The sequence below is a fragment of the Neofelis nebulosa genome, chromosome 8 (genome assembly GCF_028018385.1).
Source record: "Neofelis nebulosa isolate mNeoNeb1 chromosome 8, mNeoNeb1.pri, whole genome shotgun sequence".
Taxonomy (NCBI): Eukaryota; Metazoa; Chordata; class Mammalia; order Carnivora; family Felidae; genus Neofelis; species Neofelis nebulosa.
Window position 1 is genome coordinate 122,502,341 of NC_080789.1, and position 15,050 is coordinate 122,517,390.

General features: G+C 38.7%; 1 protein-coding gene across 1 annotated transcript in view; it reads left to right on the forward strand.

Moving 5' to 3' along the window:
* Nucleotides 1-402: 402 nt before the first annotated feature.
* Nucleotides 403-15,050, forward strand: part of DNAJC1 (DnaJ heat shock protein family (Hsp40) member C1) — a 219,854-nt gene continuing 205,206 nt past the window's right edge. Inside the window, exon 1 of the mRNA XM_058681748.1 lies at nt 403-924. Within this exon, the coding sequence (XP_058537731.1) occupies nt 709-924 (216 nt within the window). The 5' untranslated portion in view covers nt 403-708. The remainder of the gene's footprint in view (nt 925-15,050) is intronic.

A 15,050-nucleotide genomic window follows, 5' to 3' on the forward strand; every position in this document is an offset into this window, starting at 1 on the left:
GTTTACCTCTGTCATAAAGAACAATCTAGACAACGCACTAGATCTGCCCCTTCTATAACTTTATGTTGGCGGTATCATGAAATGCATGGAACAGGGGCCATAATCAATAAATCAGTCTTCAAATATGTTCTTAGTTTTCAGTATGGGAGGGGGACTAAAAAAGTGGATGTTTCGTGGGAAATTTATAATTAGTATGTTCCAGGTACACGCGTGATGCCTATGTGCTTTAACCTGTGTGCTTCTCAGTGAGCGCGAGCTACAGAAAGGCTTTTCTCACAGGCCCGGATCTGGGGCGCCCGGCTTCCCTACTTCCGGCTCCGCCCACCCACCCGCGGTTGCTAGGAGACGTGATGTCACCGGAAGCGAGGCCTGGGATTGGCTGAAGCGAGGGGAAGCCTCTCCTCCTCGGCAACCACGGCGCCCGGCGTTGGCTTCACAGCTGTTTGTAGGCCTAGGGGTGAGGGTCTGCGGAAGGTAGAGCCTCCTGCGGCCCCGCCCGCCCTCCCGCCGCTGAATCCGCAGGCTCCTGCCGCCCTGCCTCGCCCAGCTTTGCCCTGCCGCTGGGGCGGACCGCCGGGCGGGCTTCTCCGGTGCGGCTGCCCGTGCTTCTGACTGACAGGCACTGTTCCCACAGCCCGTGGAGCCCGCCACGTCCCCGGTCTCGGCCGACGGCACATTGAGGCGGGTGACCTTTCCGAGACCAGCGCGATGACGGCTACCTGCTCCCGGCCGGCCCGGCTTCCTCGGCGCCGCCGGCGTCGGCTTGTGCGGTTCCCGCCGCCGCCGCCGCCACTACTGTTGCTGCTGCTGCTGCTGCTGGCGGCTGTAGGGCCGGCACACGGCTGGGAGAGTGGAGACCTGGAGTTATTTGACTTGGTGGAGGAGGTGCAGCTCAACTTCTACCAATTCCTCGGAGTGGAGCAGGTAAGCGGGGCCGCCGGCCGGCCCAAATGCTGCGCTTCCTTTGGCCGCTCGAGGAAAGAAACGTGCAGGTCGGGGCGGCAGGGAGGGGGCGGGGAGGGCTTTGACCCGCTTTCCTCGGAGGGAGCCGGGCACCGCGGCCAGGGCTTGGTTAGCCTGGGTTCTGGCTGTCCTCCTCTGCTCGGCCCACCGGGGTCTCTTCGGAACCCTGACCGCACGATTTGTCCCCCTCCCCCAGTTCCTCTTCGCCGTGCTCCTCTTGAGTTCCGGTCTCAGTGACAGGTTGGACGGTGCCCCTGGGCTGGTGATACCTTCTCTTTCCTCTGCCATTCTGCGGAGGATCCTTCCACCCAGCTGTGCTGGAGGAAGAAGGAAGAGTGGTGTAAGTAGACCTTTGACACCTTTCCTTTCTTGGCCCCTGAATGTGGAAAGAAAGTCGTGTCTCCCCTAAATTTTCACCTACCCGGTTACACTTTTTATTTTAGCTGCTGCCTTGCTTCTTCCTTTCCGGGAAGATTAGGAATGCATTTTGGTTGGCGTCCGTGTGGCAGAAGTGTTTCTTGCGCTGTACTTTGGACTTTTTAGCCTGTTGGATAGGGGTGCGTATCACAATTTGGAAACCTGGAGGATCTTGAAACCTCCACCGTGTTGGTCCTGGAATTAGATTAGAGGGAGCTATTAAGTTTTCTGGGCATTGGAGGCGCTTTGGGTGCTACAGGAAGAGAGAAGCCCAACCAGTAGCACAGGATTGTTTTCTTTCTTTTTCTCTTCCTTTTCTTTTTTAGCTTGAGACTAACTTGTAAGGGCCGTTTGTTGATCTTTACTCCTACCTTGGGAGTCGTGAGTGAGCTTGTATATCCAATCTCTATCTGAAACCTACTGTCAAATAAAATGACATTTCACTGATTTAAGGATTATGGGGTGAAAGACAGGATTTCACACGATCTGACTGAACCCTTCAAAAAATGCTGTGAATAGTTACGTGGGTTAAAAAAAAAAAAAGGTTTACCAATAATTGTCATCAGGTACACTTCGACTAGATATGAAACGTACATTTTCCTCCTATAGGTTATCATAAATTTGTATGACCTGTTGAACTTAACACTAAATGGAAATTTACGTTTAAATGAAATATAATGGAATATAAAATTTTGCCATGCCACCGTGATTTTAACGATTTCATTTGTGTAAGAGTTACAAAGCGTAAGCATTCACACTTCAGATTCTTACATGCAAGTAATTATGTGATATCTGTCTATATTCATTATCTTCACTTGGTGCCAGTTCCTACTTATGGAGACAAAATATACCTCATTTTCAGAGTAAATGATCATACAATATGTTTAAAAATCATTGGTGAAAATATAACTCTGAAGACTTTTAAGAATGCCTTAAAAATCAAGAATATTTTTTAGAATTTATCATGATTGGTTAAACTCCGTACAGGGTTATATATAACCTGTTATATGTAACCTGTCCAAAGTTATTGAAGATGCTTTCCAGTTACTTAAGGAAAATTAAGCCCCTTTAAAAGAATACAGAAATTTAGTAGCAGTAGTTTAAAATTTAGATTATATAATCTAGCTTGCATGTGAACCCTCATAGAATTTTCATTTATAGTTTCATGCAGTTTAATTTCAGAGTTAATTAGGCAGTGTGAACAACCAGAGCACTTAACTATATCGGCAAAGATGGGAAAATAAAGAAGCATAGATAATCAAGAAGATTCTATGTGAAGGTAGAATTTGAAAAGAAGGATCCTGAAAATTGTTTTCATCTGTGTTTCTCTATCTAGTTGTGTTGAAATTGGAAAGAATGACAGAAGAAATTCTATTCTACCCAAGCAGAGACACTGATTGGAAGAAGTTCCTTACATTACATTGAATCTTAACGTTCTTGGAATACTTTCAGGGGACCAGAAGTTTGGTAGAGACAAATGCAACCTCTTTTCGGTCCTGAATGTGTAATTTTCAGAGCCAATCGATCTTTTGGTGACTAGCCAGACATGAGGGACCAGGACAAAGTAGATAGGTTACTCAGAGTTGCAACCTGGCTGTATACACTCATCAGTTTTGTTGTCTATTCAGCAGAGATTTATTTGGTGCCCGCTGAATTTTAAGCACTAGTCTAGTATATAAAACAAACCCCCCTAGCTTCGTGAAACTTACTTTTTAGTAGGAGGGGGGGGAATTAATGGTAAACGGCCAAACAAGTAAATATAAATGTCAGGAGGTCAGAAAAGGCCTCTGAAGGAGGAAGGGAGTGAGTCATGTTCACAAGTTGGGGAAGAACATTCAAGAAAGGCAGGCCATAAATGCTAAGACCTTGAAGCAAGAGCATGCATGATGTTTGAGGAATAGCAAGGCAGCCAGCGTGGCTGGAGCAGGGTGAACCAGGGGGACGGTAATAGGAGATGAGATCAGAGTCATGGACTTTAGCTATTACTTGTAAGTAGGTTGAGGATCCATGTTGGAGAGTTGAACAGAAGACGTACATGATTTGACTTAAATTTCAGAATGATTGTCACGTTGAGGATCGTTTGTATATATGTCGTTTCTTAGTGGGATACTTTGTGGTATGGAATGTAGGAATGAATCTGGTCACATTCTGGATTTAATTTGAACAAAGTGCTGACAGAATTTTACTGATTGTTTGAATGTGGGATATGAGAAGAAAAAGTTGAGGATAATTCTAAAGCTTTTGGCCTCAGTAACTAAATAAAATACTTGTCTAACTGCAGGTGCTATCTACTGAGACGGAGAAGCCTGGTATAGAAGCAGGTCTGGTTGGGGGAAAATCAGAAATTTGGCTTGGGTCATGCTAAATTTAAGGTGTCTTTTAAACATTCAAGTGGACCTGGCATATAGACAGTTGGTTATGTAAGTCTGGAGTTACCAGGAAAAAGTTCCAAACTTTGAGTCAGGGAGAGGTGGGAGAACCAGCAAAGGAGATGGAGAAGGACCAGCCAGTGAAGGAGGAGACAAACCAAGAAAAAGATGGTCTCTTTCAAGTCAAGTAAAGAGAGTATTTTAAAGAGGAGAAAATGATCAAGTGGGAGCAATGCTGATGTAATTAAAATAAGGTTAGTTCGGAGAATTGACTGTTGAATATGACAGTGTGGAGACCATTGGCTACCTCAGCAGGAGCTGTTTGGGTGTGGTGGTGAGATCAATAGCCTGGTTAGATTGGGTTTAGGAGAGAAAGAAGGGCAAGAATTGGAGACAGTCAATATAAATTGTTTTTTGTGATATCCATATGCCAATTAGAAGCCAGGGGTGATAGAGACTGAATGTAGCATCCATTTTATCCCCTTTTCCACCAGCTCTAAAATAGTTGGCTCAGTCACTCTCTAAACTCTGTAATTGGAATGACTGATGACTTTTAGAACTTGACTAGGCCAGTTTCTGACTTATAACCTTGGACAGTTAGTTGCCTCATTTTTTAGGACAAATGGTATGGTATCTTTATTTACTTCATAGATAGGTACATAGTAGACACTTAAATATTATCTTGTATAGAAATGTGCAGAGATGGAAGGAGAAGAGTTGTGAAAAGAGAAACTTTTGATTGGAAGCAGTACCATAGCCCATTTTACAGTGAAACTGTAGTTATAAATGTTTTTAAAAACCTTTTTTTATTTTCATCAAAACACTTGTGAAAGTGAGTTCTATATTAATGAGTGTGAGAAATGATTCCTGTGTTTTAAGTTTTTATTTAAATTCCAGCTAGTTAACATACAGCGTAATATTAATTTCAGATGTACAGTTTAGTGATTCAACACTTCACAACACCCGGTGTTTATCACAAGTGTGCTCCTTAATCCCCATCACCTGTTTAAACCATCCCTCTACTCACCTTCCTTCTGTAACCATCACTTTGTTCTCTATAGTTAAGAGTCTGTTTCCTGCTTTCTCTCTTTCTCTTCCCCTCCCCCCCACTATGACCATTTGCTTTGTTTCTTAAAGTCCACATACGGGTGAAATGATCTGGTATTTGTCTTTCACTGACTTACTTCACTTGGCATAATACTCTGTAGCTCCATCCATGTTGTTGCAAATGACAAGATTTCATCCTTTTTTATGGCTGAGTAATATTCCGTTTGTGTGTGTGTGTGTGTGTGTGTGTGTGTGTGTATCTCACATCTTTATCCATTCATCAGTCATAGACATTTGGGCTCTTTCCACAATTTGGCTATTATATATAATGCTGCTATGAGCATCTGGGTGCAAGTATCCTTTTGAATTAGTATTTTTGTATTCTTTGGGTAAATACCTAGTAGTGCAGTTGCTGGATCATAGGGTAGTTCTATTTTTAACTTTTTGAGGACCTTCCATACTGTTTTTCTACAGTGGCTACACCAGTTTGCATTCCCACCAGCAGTACAAAAGAGATCCTCTTTCTCCGCATCCTCGCCAATGTCTGTTGTCTGAGTTGTTAATGTTAGCCGTTCTGACAGGTGTGAGGTGGTATCTCATTGTGGTTTTGATTTGTATTTCCCTGATGATGAGTGATGTTGAGCATCTTTACATGTGCCTGTTGGCCATCTGGATGTCTTCTTTGGAAAAATGTCTTTTCATGTCTTCTGCCCGTTTTTTAATTGGATTATTTGGGTTTTTGGGGGGGTTGAGTTTGATAAGTTCTTTATATATTTTGGATACTAATCCTTAACCTAATATGTCATTTGCAAATATCTTCTTCTATAGGTTGCCTTTTAGTTTTGTTGATAAATTCTTTAGTTGTACAGAAGCTTTTCATTTTTATAAAGTCCTAATGGTTTATTTTTGCTTTTATTTCACTTGTCTCAAGAGACATATCTAGTAAGAAGTTGCTACAGCCAATGTCAAAGAGGTTACTGCCTGTATTCTCCTCTAGGATTTTTAATGGGTCTTACATTTGGGTCTTGAATCCGTTTTTAATTTATTTTTGTGTATGGTGCAAGAAAGTAGTTTAGTTTCATTCTTTTGCATGTTGCTGTCCAGTTTTCCCAACACCATTTGTTGAAGAGACTGTCTTTTTTCCATTGGATATTCTTTCCTGCTTTGTTGCATATTAATTGCCCATATAGTTGTGGATTCATTCCTGGGTTTTCTGTTCCATTGACCTATGTGTTTATTTTTGCGCCAGTACCATATTGTCTTGGTCACTACAGCTTTGTAATATGACACAAAGTCCAGAATTGTGATGTCTCTAGCTTTGCTTTTCTTCTTCAGGATTGCTTTGGCTATTCGGGGTCTTTTGTGGTCTCATACAAATTTTAGGATTGTTTGTCCTAGCTCTGTGAAAAAATGCTGGTGTTATTTTGATAGGGATTGCATTAAATATGTAGGTAGCTTTGGGTAGTGTAGGCTTTTTAACAATATTTGTTCTTCCACTCCATGGGCATGGAATGTCTCCATTTCTTTGTGTCTTTTTCAGTTTCTTTCAACAGTATTTTATTGTTTTAAGAGTCTTTCACCTCTTGGGTTAGATATATTCCTAGGTATCTTATGGGTTTTGGTGCAGTTGTGAATTGGACTGATTTCTTGGTTTTTCTTTCTGCTGCTTCATTATTGGTCTATAGAAATGCAACATATTTCTGTGCATTGATTTTCATATCCTGAGACTTTACTGAATTCATGTATCAGTTCTAGCTATTTTTTGGTGGAGGCTTTCGGGTTTTCTATATAGTCATATCATCTGCAAATGGTGGAACTTTTACTTCTTCCTTACCGATTTAGATGCCTTTATTTCTTTTTTGTTGTCTGATTGCTATGACTAGGATTTCCAATACTTCGTGTTTTTTTTTTAATGTTTATTTATTTTTGAGACAGAGAGAGACAGAGCATGAGCAGGGGAGGGTCAGAGAGAGAGGGAGACACAGAATCCGAAGCAGGCTCCAGGCTCTGAGCTGTCAGCACAGAGCCTGACGCAGGGCTCAGACTCACGGACTGTGAGATCATGACCTGAGCCGAAGTGGGACGCTTAACCAACTGAGCCACACAGGCGCCCCCCCCAATACTTTGTTAAATAACCCTGGTGGAGGGGACATCCTTGTCTTGTTCCTGACCATAGAGAGAAAACTCTGTTTTTCTCCACTGAGGATAGTATTAGCTGTGGGTTTTTTGTATATGACCTTTATGATGTTGAAGTATGTTCCCTCTAACCTACTTTGTTGAAGGTTTTTATCATGAATAGATGTACTTTGTCCAGTGCTTTTTCTGCATATACTGAAAGGATCATATGGTTCTTATCCTTTCTTTTATTAATGTGGTATATCACATGGGTTAATTTGCAAATATTGAACCACACTTGCAGCCTAGGAATAAATCCCACTTGATTGTGGTAAATGATTCTTTTAATGTGCTATTGGATTTAGTTTGCTAGTATTTTATTGAGATTTTCTGTATCCATGTTCATTAGGGATATTGGCCTATAGTTTTATTTTTTTTTTAATGTTTTTATTTATTTTTGAGACAGAGAGACACAGAGCATGAGCAGGGGAGGGTCAGAGAGAGAGGGAGACACAGAATCTGAAGCAGGCTCCAGGCTCTGGGCTGTCAGCACAGAACCCAACGCGGGGCTCGAACTCACAGACTGTGAGATCATGACCTGAGCTGGAGTTGGACGCCCAACTGACTGAGCCACCCAGGTGCCCCTGTAGTTTTCTTTTTTTAGTGGAGTCTTTGTCTGGTTTTCATATAAGGGCAATGCTGGCCTCAGAATGAATTTGAAAGTTTTCCTTCCTTTTCTGTTTTTTGGAATAGTTTGAGAGTAAGTATTAACTCTTTAAACATTTGGTAAAATTTGCCTGTGAAGCCATCTAGCCCTGGACTTTTGTTTATTGGGAGATTTTTGATTACCGATTCAATTTCTTTGCTGGTTATTGACCTGTTCACGTTTCTATGTGTTTCTTCCTGTTTCAGTTTTGGTACTTTATATGTTTCTCGGAATTTATCTATTTCTTCCAGGTTGTCTAGTTTGTTGGCATATAGATTTTCATAATACTCTCTTATAATTGTTTGTATTTCTGTGGTGTTGGTTGTTATTTCTCCTCATTGTGATTTTATTTACTTAGGTCGTTTCTCTTTTCTTTTTGGTAAGTGTGGCTGGGGATTTATCAGTTAATTTTTTTTAAAGAACAACTTCCTGGTTTCATTGATCTGGCCTATCATTTTATTTATTTTATTTTATTATTATTTTTTTTAGTTTCTATATCATTTATTTCTGCCATAATCTTTATTATTTCCTTCCTTCTGCTGGTTTTAGGCATCGTTTGTTGTTCTTTTTCTAGCTCCTTTAGGTATAAAGCTAGACTGTTTATTAGCTTTTTATCTGTATTGCTATATACTTCCCTCTTCAGACCTCTTTTGCTGCATCCCAAAGATTTTGGACTGTTGTGTTTCTGTTTTCATTTGTTTCCATGTATTTTTTAAATTTCTTCTTTGATTTTCTGGTTGACCCATTCATTATTTAATAGTATGTTGTTTAACCTCCATGTATTTGTGGTCTTTCCAAATTTTTTCTTGTGATTGTTCTCAAGTTTCATAGTGTTGTGGTCAGAAAATATGCATGGTATGATCTCCATCTTTTTTGTACTTGTTGAGGTTTAATTTGTGACCTAGTATGTGATCTACACATCCCATCTACACTTGAAAAGAATATGTGTTCTGCTGTTTTAGGGAGGAATGTTCTGAATATATCTGTTAAGTCCATCTGGTGTAGTGTGTCATTCAAAGCCATTGTTTCCTTGTTGATTTTCTGTTTAGATTGTCTGTCCATTGATGTAAGTGGAGTATTAAAGTCCTCTACCATTATTGTATTATTATCTATTATTTATTATCTATTTCCATTACATATGTTATTGTTTTATGTATTTGGGGGCTTCCATATTGGATGCATAAATATTTACAATTGTTATATCTTTTTGTTGGATTGTCCCCTTTATCATGGTACAGTTCTTATATACAGTTCTTATAACTCTTGTTATAGTCTTTGTTTTAGAATCTAGTTTGTCTGATATTAGTATTGCTACTCTGGATTTTTTTTTTTTTTTTTACATCCATTTGCATGGTAAATGTTTTTCCTTCCCCTCACTTTCAATCTGCAGGCGTCTTTATGTCTAAAATGAACCTGTTGTAGGCAGCATGTAGCTGGGTCTTGGTTTTTTTATTTTTTGTTTTTGTTTTTTTTAATCCATTCTGATACTCTGTCTTTTGATTGAGGCATTTAGTCCATTTGCATTCAGAGTAGTTATTGATAAATATGTATTTAATGCCATTTTATTACTTGTTTTGTCATTGTTTATGGAGATTTTCTCTGTTCCTTTCTTGTCTTTGTCACTTCTGGCCTTTCCTTTCAGACAGTCCCCTTTGGTCTTTCCACTCAGACAGTCCCCTTTAATATTTCTTGCAGGGCTGGTTTAGTGGTCATGATTTCCTTCAGATTTTGTGTATCTGGGAAAATCTTTATCTCTCCTTCTATTCTGAATGTTCTTGGCTACAGACTTTTCCCATTCAGTGCTTTGAATATATCATGCCACCCCCTTCTGGCTTGCCAAGTTTTGGTTGAGAAATCTCCAGTTAGGCTTATGGGTTTCTCTTGTAAGTTAGGGACTTATTTTGTCATGCTGCTTTTAAGATATTTTCTTTATAAAAATTTTTCTTTATCACTATATTTTGCAAATTAAAATAAGTTTATTTTTGAGAGAGAGAGAGAGTGAGGGAGGGGCAGAGAGAAGAAAGAGAGAGGATCCCAAGCAGGCCCCCCACTTTAAGTGCAGAGCCCGATGTGGGGCTCAGACTCACGAATCTGTGAGACCATAACCTGAGCTGAAATCAAGAGTTGGACACTTGCACTCAGCATGAGCATCCCATATATTTTGCAAATTTAATTATAATAGGTCTTGGTGTTGGCCAGCTTTTGTTGATTTTGATGGGAGTTCTCTGTGCCTCCTGGATGTGTGTGTTTCCTTCCCCAGACTAAGGAAGTTTTCAGCTATTTTTTCCTCAAATTTTCTGCCCCCTTTTATCTCTCTTCTTCTGGCACTCCTGTGATATGAATATTATTACATTTGGTGGAGTCACTGAGTTCCCTAAGCCTATTCTTGTGTTCCATAATTATTCTTTCTCTCTTTTGTTTAGCTTCATTATTTTCCATTTCTCTGTCTTCTATATCATTTATTCATTCTTTTGCTTCTCCCGGCCTTGTGTTCATCACATCAAGCCTTTTTCCAGTCTCAGTTATTGCAGTTTTCCACTTCTGACTGATTCTTTTTTAACTCTTTTATCCCTGTGGTTGGTAAGGGTCTCCCTGAAGTCTTCGTGTCTCAAGCCCAGCTGAAATGATTACTGTGTTTTAAGTAACATCATAGTATTCTGTTTTAAGAGCTAAATGTTTGGATTTCTAACTTATATTTACTGAAATTTTGAAGAGTGTCATTAGGACTTAATTAGAAACTTAATCTAGAATTTGGATCTCATTAAAATCCTTGTTAACATTAAATTAGGTAGAGGGGAGCCTGGGTGGCTCAGTTGGTTAAGTGTCCAACTTAGGCTCAGGTCATGATCTTGTGGTTTGTGAGTTTCAGCCCCACGTTGGGTTTTGTGCTGACAGCTCAGAGGTTGGAGCCTGCTTGAGATTCTGTTTCCCTCTTTCTCTGCCCGTCCCCCACTCATGCTCTGTCTCTCTCTGTCTCTCAAAAGTAAATAAAAACATTTAAAAAAGGTAAGTAAGGTTAGGATTCAACAATTCATTTAGTAGGTGTTTCTGCTTAATATCATCCATGAACTGCAATCTCATTTGTATTGGGGCATGTTGCAAAAGCAAGGGTATGCCACATTCTACATTTCTGGTTAGAGAGAATATGTGTTTCATTATTAGACACCCATTTTAGTGCCAGTGAGGCAGTCAGCATAAAGTTCTGTGTAGCTACACAGTCAGCTAATAGAATTTGAATTGTTAAAGGTAAAGAGTAATTGTTGAGGATAAGAGTCTGAGGTTAAGAATTAAATAAAGGGTATCATAGTGTAAACAGCAATATTAAAATGGAAAAGAAGCAATATTAAAATGCTGCTGAGCGCAAACACTAAATTCTAAGAGGGAATAATTTCCTTAGTTAAACAAATTCCGGAACACACACAACTCCTGATTATTAAAGTCACAATAATTTTAAAAAGCTACTTTACTGAGTCTTTACTGTGGCATGTATAATGAGCAGTAGTCAAAACAAGTTAAGACCAGAAAGATCATTGTCATTTACTGGGAAGGTCCAAAGAGATCATAGGGAAATCATAGGGTACATCTACATGCCTACGAAGGAAGGTAGAGACTTCTTATTTCCAGTCAATTTTTAAAGACTTTATTCATGCCACATTAAAATGGATCAAGGTAAGGATACTATCCCATGACCATTTATACATTATACATTTATACATTACCAGGAAGCCTCTGACTTTTTGTAATTAAAAAATATTGCAAATCTTATATGACCACACTTTTAGTTAGCAGATAAAAAATTAGTATTTAGGTTCTTTTCTGACTTTAAGTGGTGTTTTGGTTAATAGTTGGTTTCTCAATTCGATTTGAGAAAGATAACATGTACGTATAATGTAGCTGGAAATTGTGATTTTACTTGTAGAGATTATATCATATCTTACGGTATTTTTTAATGGATCTTTAATTTATGATGGGAAATAGACTTCTTGTGTTTAAAGCATTTTAGCTTAGACATTTAAATGACTGCCATGCTGTGTAAGATCTGTAGTAGTTCACAGAATTAATGTGTGACTTTTTATATCATGCCTTTAGAAGTAGCATATGAGGTTTAACTTAGAGTAAATTAGATTGATCTTAAATTAGTTGTGGGAAGTGTCAGAGGTCTTCAGTAATGCTGCCATCTCTCAAACTATTGTTGAAACCACTTATTTTGAATCACCTTCAAAGCCTGCAGCATATTTGGCAGATTATTCTCATTAGTAGTAAGTTTTTAAGATGGATTTGATTTTTAGCTATACCTAATAGTCATTTGGAGCTAAGTTCAGTGACTAAATTGGGTTAGCAAGCTTGGCTAAATACAGTTTGGACTGATAAAAAGATCTGAATATAAATTTAATGTAAGATTCATAAACTGATTTAAGGACTGTTCTCAAAGAAGTGTTCCAGAGAAGTTTGGAGCAATATCTACATGAAGTAAATCTATATAGCCTTACAAAGTAACAATGTATTCTAGTAAATGACTTTTAGAATGCTTATTACTTTGTGGGTAGCAAATTTTTAAAAGATTTTCACCTACAGGAGAAAAATATATAAAGATTGCCTTAATTTTAGAGAGGTAGAAAAATAGAGCTAGAAGAAAATAATTCGCCTGCTTTTAGTATTAAGAAAAGTATTCATATAATACTCATATAATACTTCTATAACAAAGCTTGTTACAGCAGAGTGGCAGAGGAATCAGAGTGTTAGGGATAGGGACAATAGCTGGCAATACCACTGAGGTGAAAAAAGTAGGAAATACATGGCGGGGGGCGGGGGGGGGAATGTGGAAAAATGCATAAATTACAAATAAAAATGGTGATGGCATAATATCTCCATCTTGTGGCCTTCTTTGGATATTGTCAGTAAAAATGTCGAGGGGTTGTGTTTTCACAACCGTAGGCATAAGTAAAAATAAAATTTGAGTCAGGTGAGGGGCGCTTGGGTGGCGCAGTCGGTTAAGCGTCCGACTTCAGCCAGGTCACGATCTCGCGGTCCGTGAGTTCGAGCCCCGCGTCAGGCTCTGGGCTGATGGCTCAGAGCCTGGAGCCTGTTTCCGATTCTGTGTCTCCCTCTCTCTCTGCCCCTCCCCCGTTCATGCTCTGTCTCTCTCTGTCCAAAAATAAATAAAAAAACGTTGAAAAAAAAAATTAAAAAAAAAAAAATTTGAGTCAGGTGAAAATAAAACATGGGTCAGAGATTTTTGCAGTGTTTTGGGTGAACCTTTAAAATCAAGCTTCCCAACTGGTGTGCTACAAGCAACTGTGCTTAGATAATGGTGTTTTCCCTTGGGTGGCCTTAACAGTTTACTCCAATGTGTCTTTACAAATACAATTTTCTGTGAAATGCCATGAAATAAGAAAGATTGGAAAAGCACTGTAAAGGCACATAGCTCTCATGTTTTTCTTCCAGGGGAAAATTTGTAAGCCTGTGTGTGTGTGTGTGTGTGTGTGTGTGTGTGTGTGTGTGTGTGTGTATGCAGATATGCACACACATACGTACGTATAATAGATGTGTAACATTCGCCTTACTAAAATCTTTGCTGTACTAAAGATCCTTATTTAGCTCTCATAGATGCAAAAGCATTATTTATTGTATCAGTGTGAAAATCTGAATATTAAAGGAATCAGTAAGTCTTTGATGAATTCGTGTCCTTCAGATACTTGGTTACTTACTCATTCTTAATCATGGAATAACCATTAAACATTGCCATGGTTTGCAGTAACACAAAGAATTTGTACCAATCCTCTGTGTGAAGGGAATACAAATAACTTTGGATATATAAATATAAAAATTCTGAGTAGGAGTGCCTGGGTGGCTCAGTCGGTTAAGCATCTGACTTTGGCTCAGGTCATGATCTCGTGGTCCGTGAGTTCGAGCCCCGCGTCGGGCTCTGTGCTGGCAGCTCAGAGCCTGTAGCCTGTTTCACATTCTGTGTCTCCCTCTCTCTCTGACCCTCCCACGTTCATGCTCTGTCTCTCTCTGTCTCAAAAACAAATAAACGTTTAAAAAAATTAAAAAAAAAAAATTCTGAGTAGCCTAAAGTAATATTTGTGACATTGGGAGATAGGTAATATTTTACTTAAAAATCCTGACCTATATTTCAAATTTTTGGCATTTGACACTTTTTCAAGCCACTGATCCCTTAGAGCAGCACTGTGCAATAGATATATAATATAAGCCACATATGGAATTTTATATTTTCTGAAAGCTACATTTAAAAAGTAAACAAGGGGGTGCCTGGGTGCCTCAGTCGGTTAAGCGTCCGACTTCAGCTCTGGTCATGATCTCGTGGTTCGTGGGTTTTAATCCTGCGTCAGGCTCCATGCTGACAGCTCAGAGCCTGGAGCCTGCTTTGGATTCTGTGTCTCCCTCTCTCTCTGCCCCTCCCCTGCTTGCACTCTGTCTCTCTCTAAAAGAAAAAACATTAAAAAAATTTTTTTAAGTGAAAAAGAAACATTAAAATAATTTTAATAGTATCTTAATCCAGTGTATCAAAAATATTTTAACATGTAATCACATTTTAAATGATCATTAATGAGATAGTTCACATTGTGGCTTTTTACTGTCTTCAAAATCTGGTATGTATTTTACATTTATACTTCTATTATACTTCAGATACTAAATTTTGATAGAAAATACTTGATCTGCATGAGGTTTCATAAAATGTACAGCTAACAAGTAGATTCATGTACTCATTTTTCCAAGCATCCTTAAAAGCTTTCCAGTAACTGAATCAAATACATTTTAAATTTAAATGTAAATTAATCAAATAAAATTATAAATTTGGTTTCTGCATTGTAACAGCATGTTTTAAGTGCTCAAATGTGGCTAATGGCTACCACTTTGGAAAGCGCAGGTTTAGAGAATTAGCATTTCTGTGTTGTAGAGATAGATTTAAATATTTTTGGATAAAATCGCTAATTACTACTTCCATTTTGTCAGGATATAGTTTGTAGTTTTCCTTTTTTCTTTCTTTCTTTTCTTTTCTTTTCTTTTTTTTTTTTTTTTTTGCATTTTAACTGAGCATAGTTTTTGTTGCTTTATTTTGTTTTTAGATTAAGTTGTGCTAAATCTCATTTTCCTAGTTAGTTATCTGTACATTTTTCCATTCTTTTCTTTGGCCTGTAAAGGCTATCAGTATAGTCAATGCTGCTTTTCTAAGGACAGTGGGTTCTGAACGTCCATGCATAGAGGCCTGCCTACTAATAAGGGTGTTTTAAAGTAATCAATCTAATTCAAATTGGTTATTTACTTTTGCTGATTTGCCTGTTTGATAATTCTTCAAGTATTATTAACTTAATGGATTGTCTTCAATGTTGCTTTAACCAGGAATTCACCAGTGTTCTGTAATTTTAACCTTTGCTCATTCTTTCTATTTATGTTGAAACTCATCCATC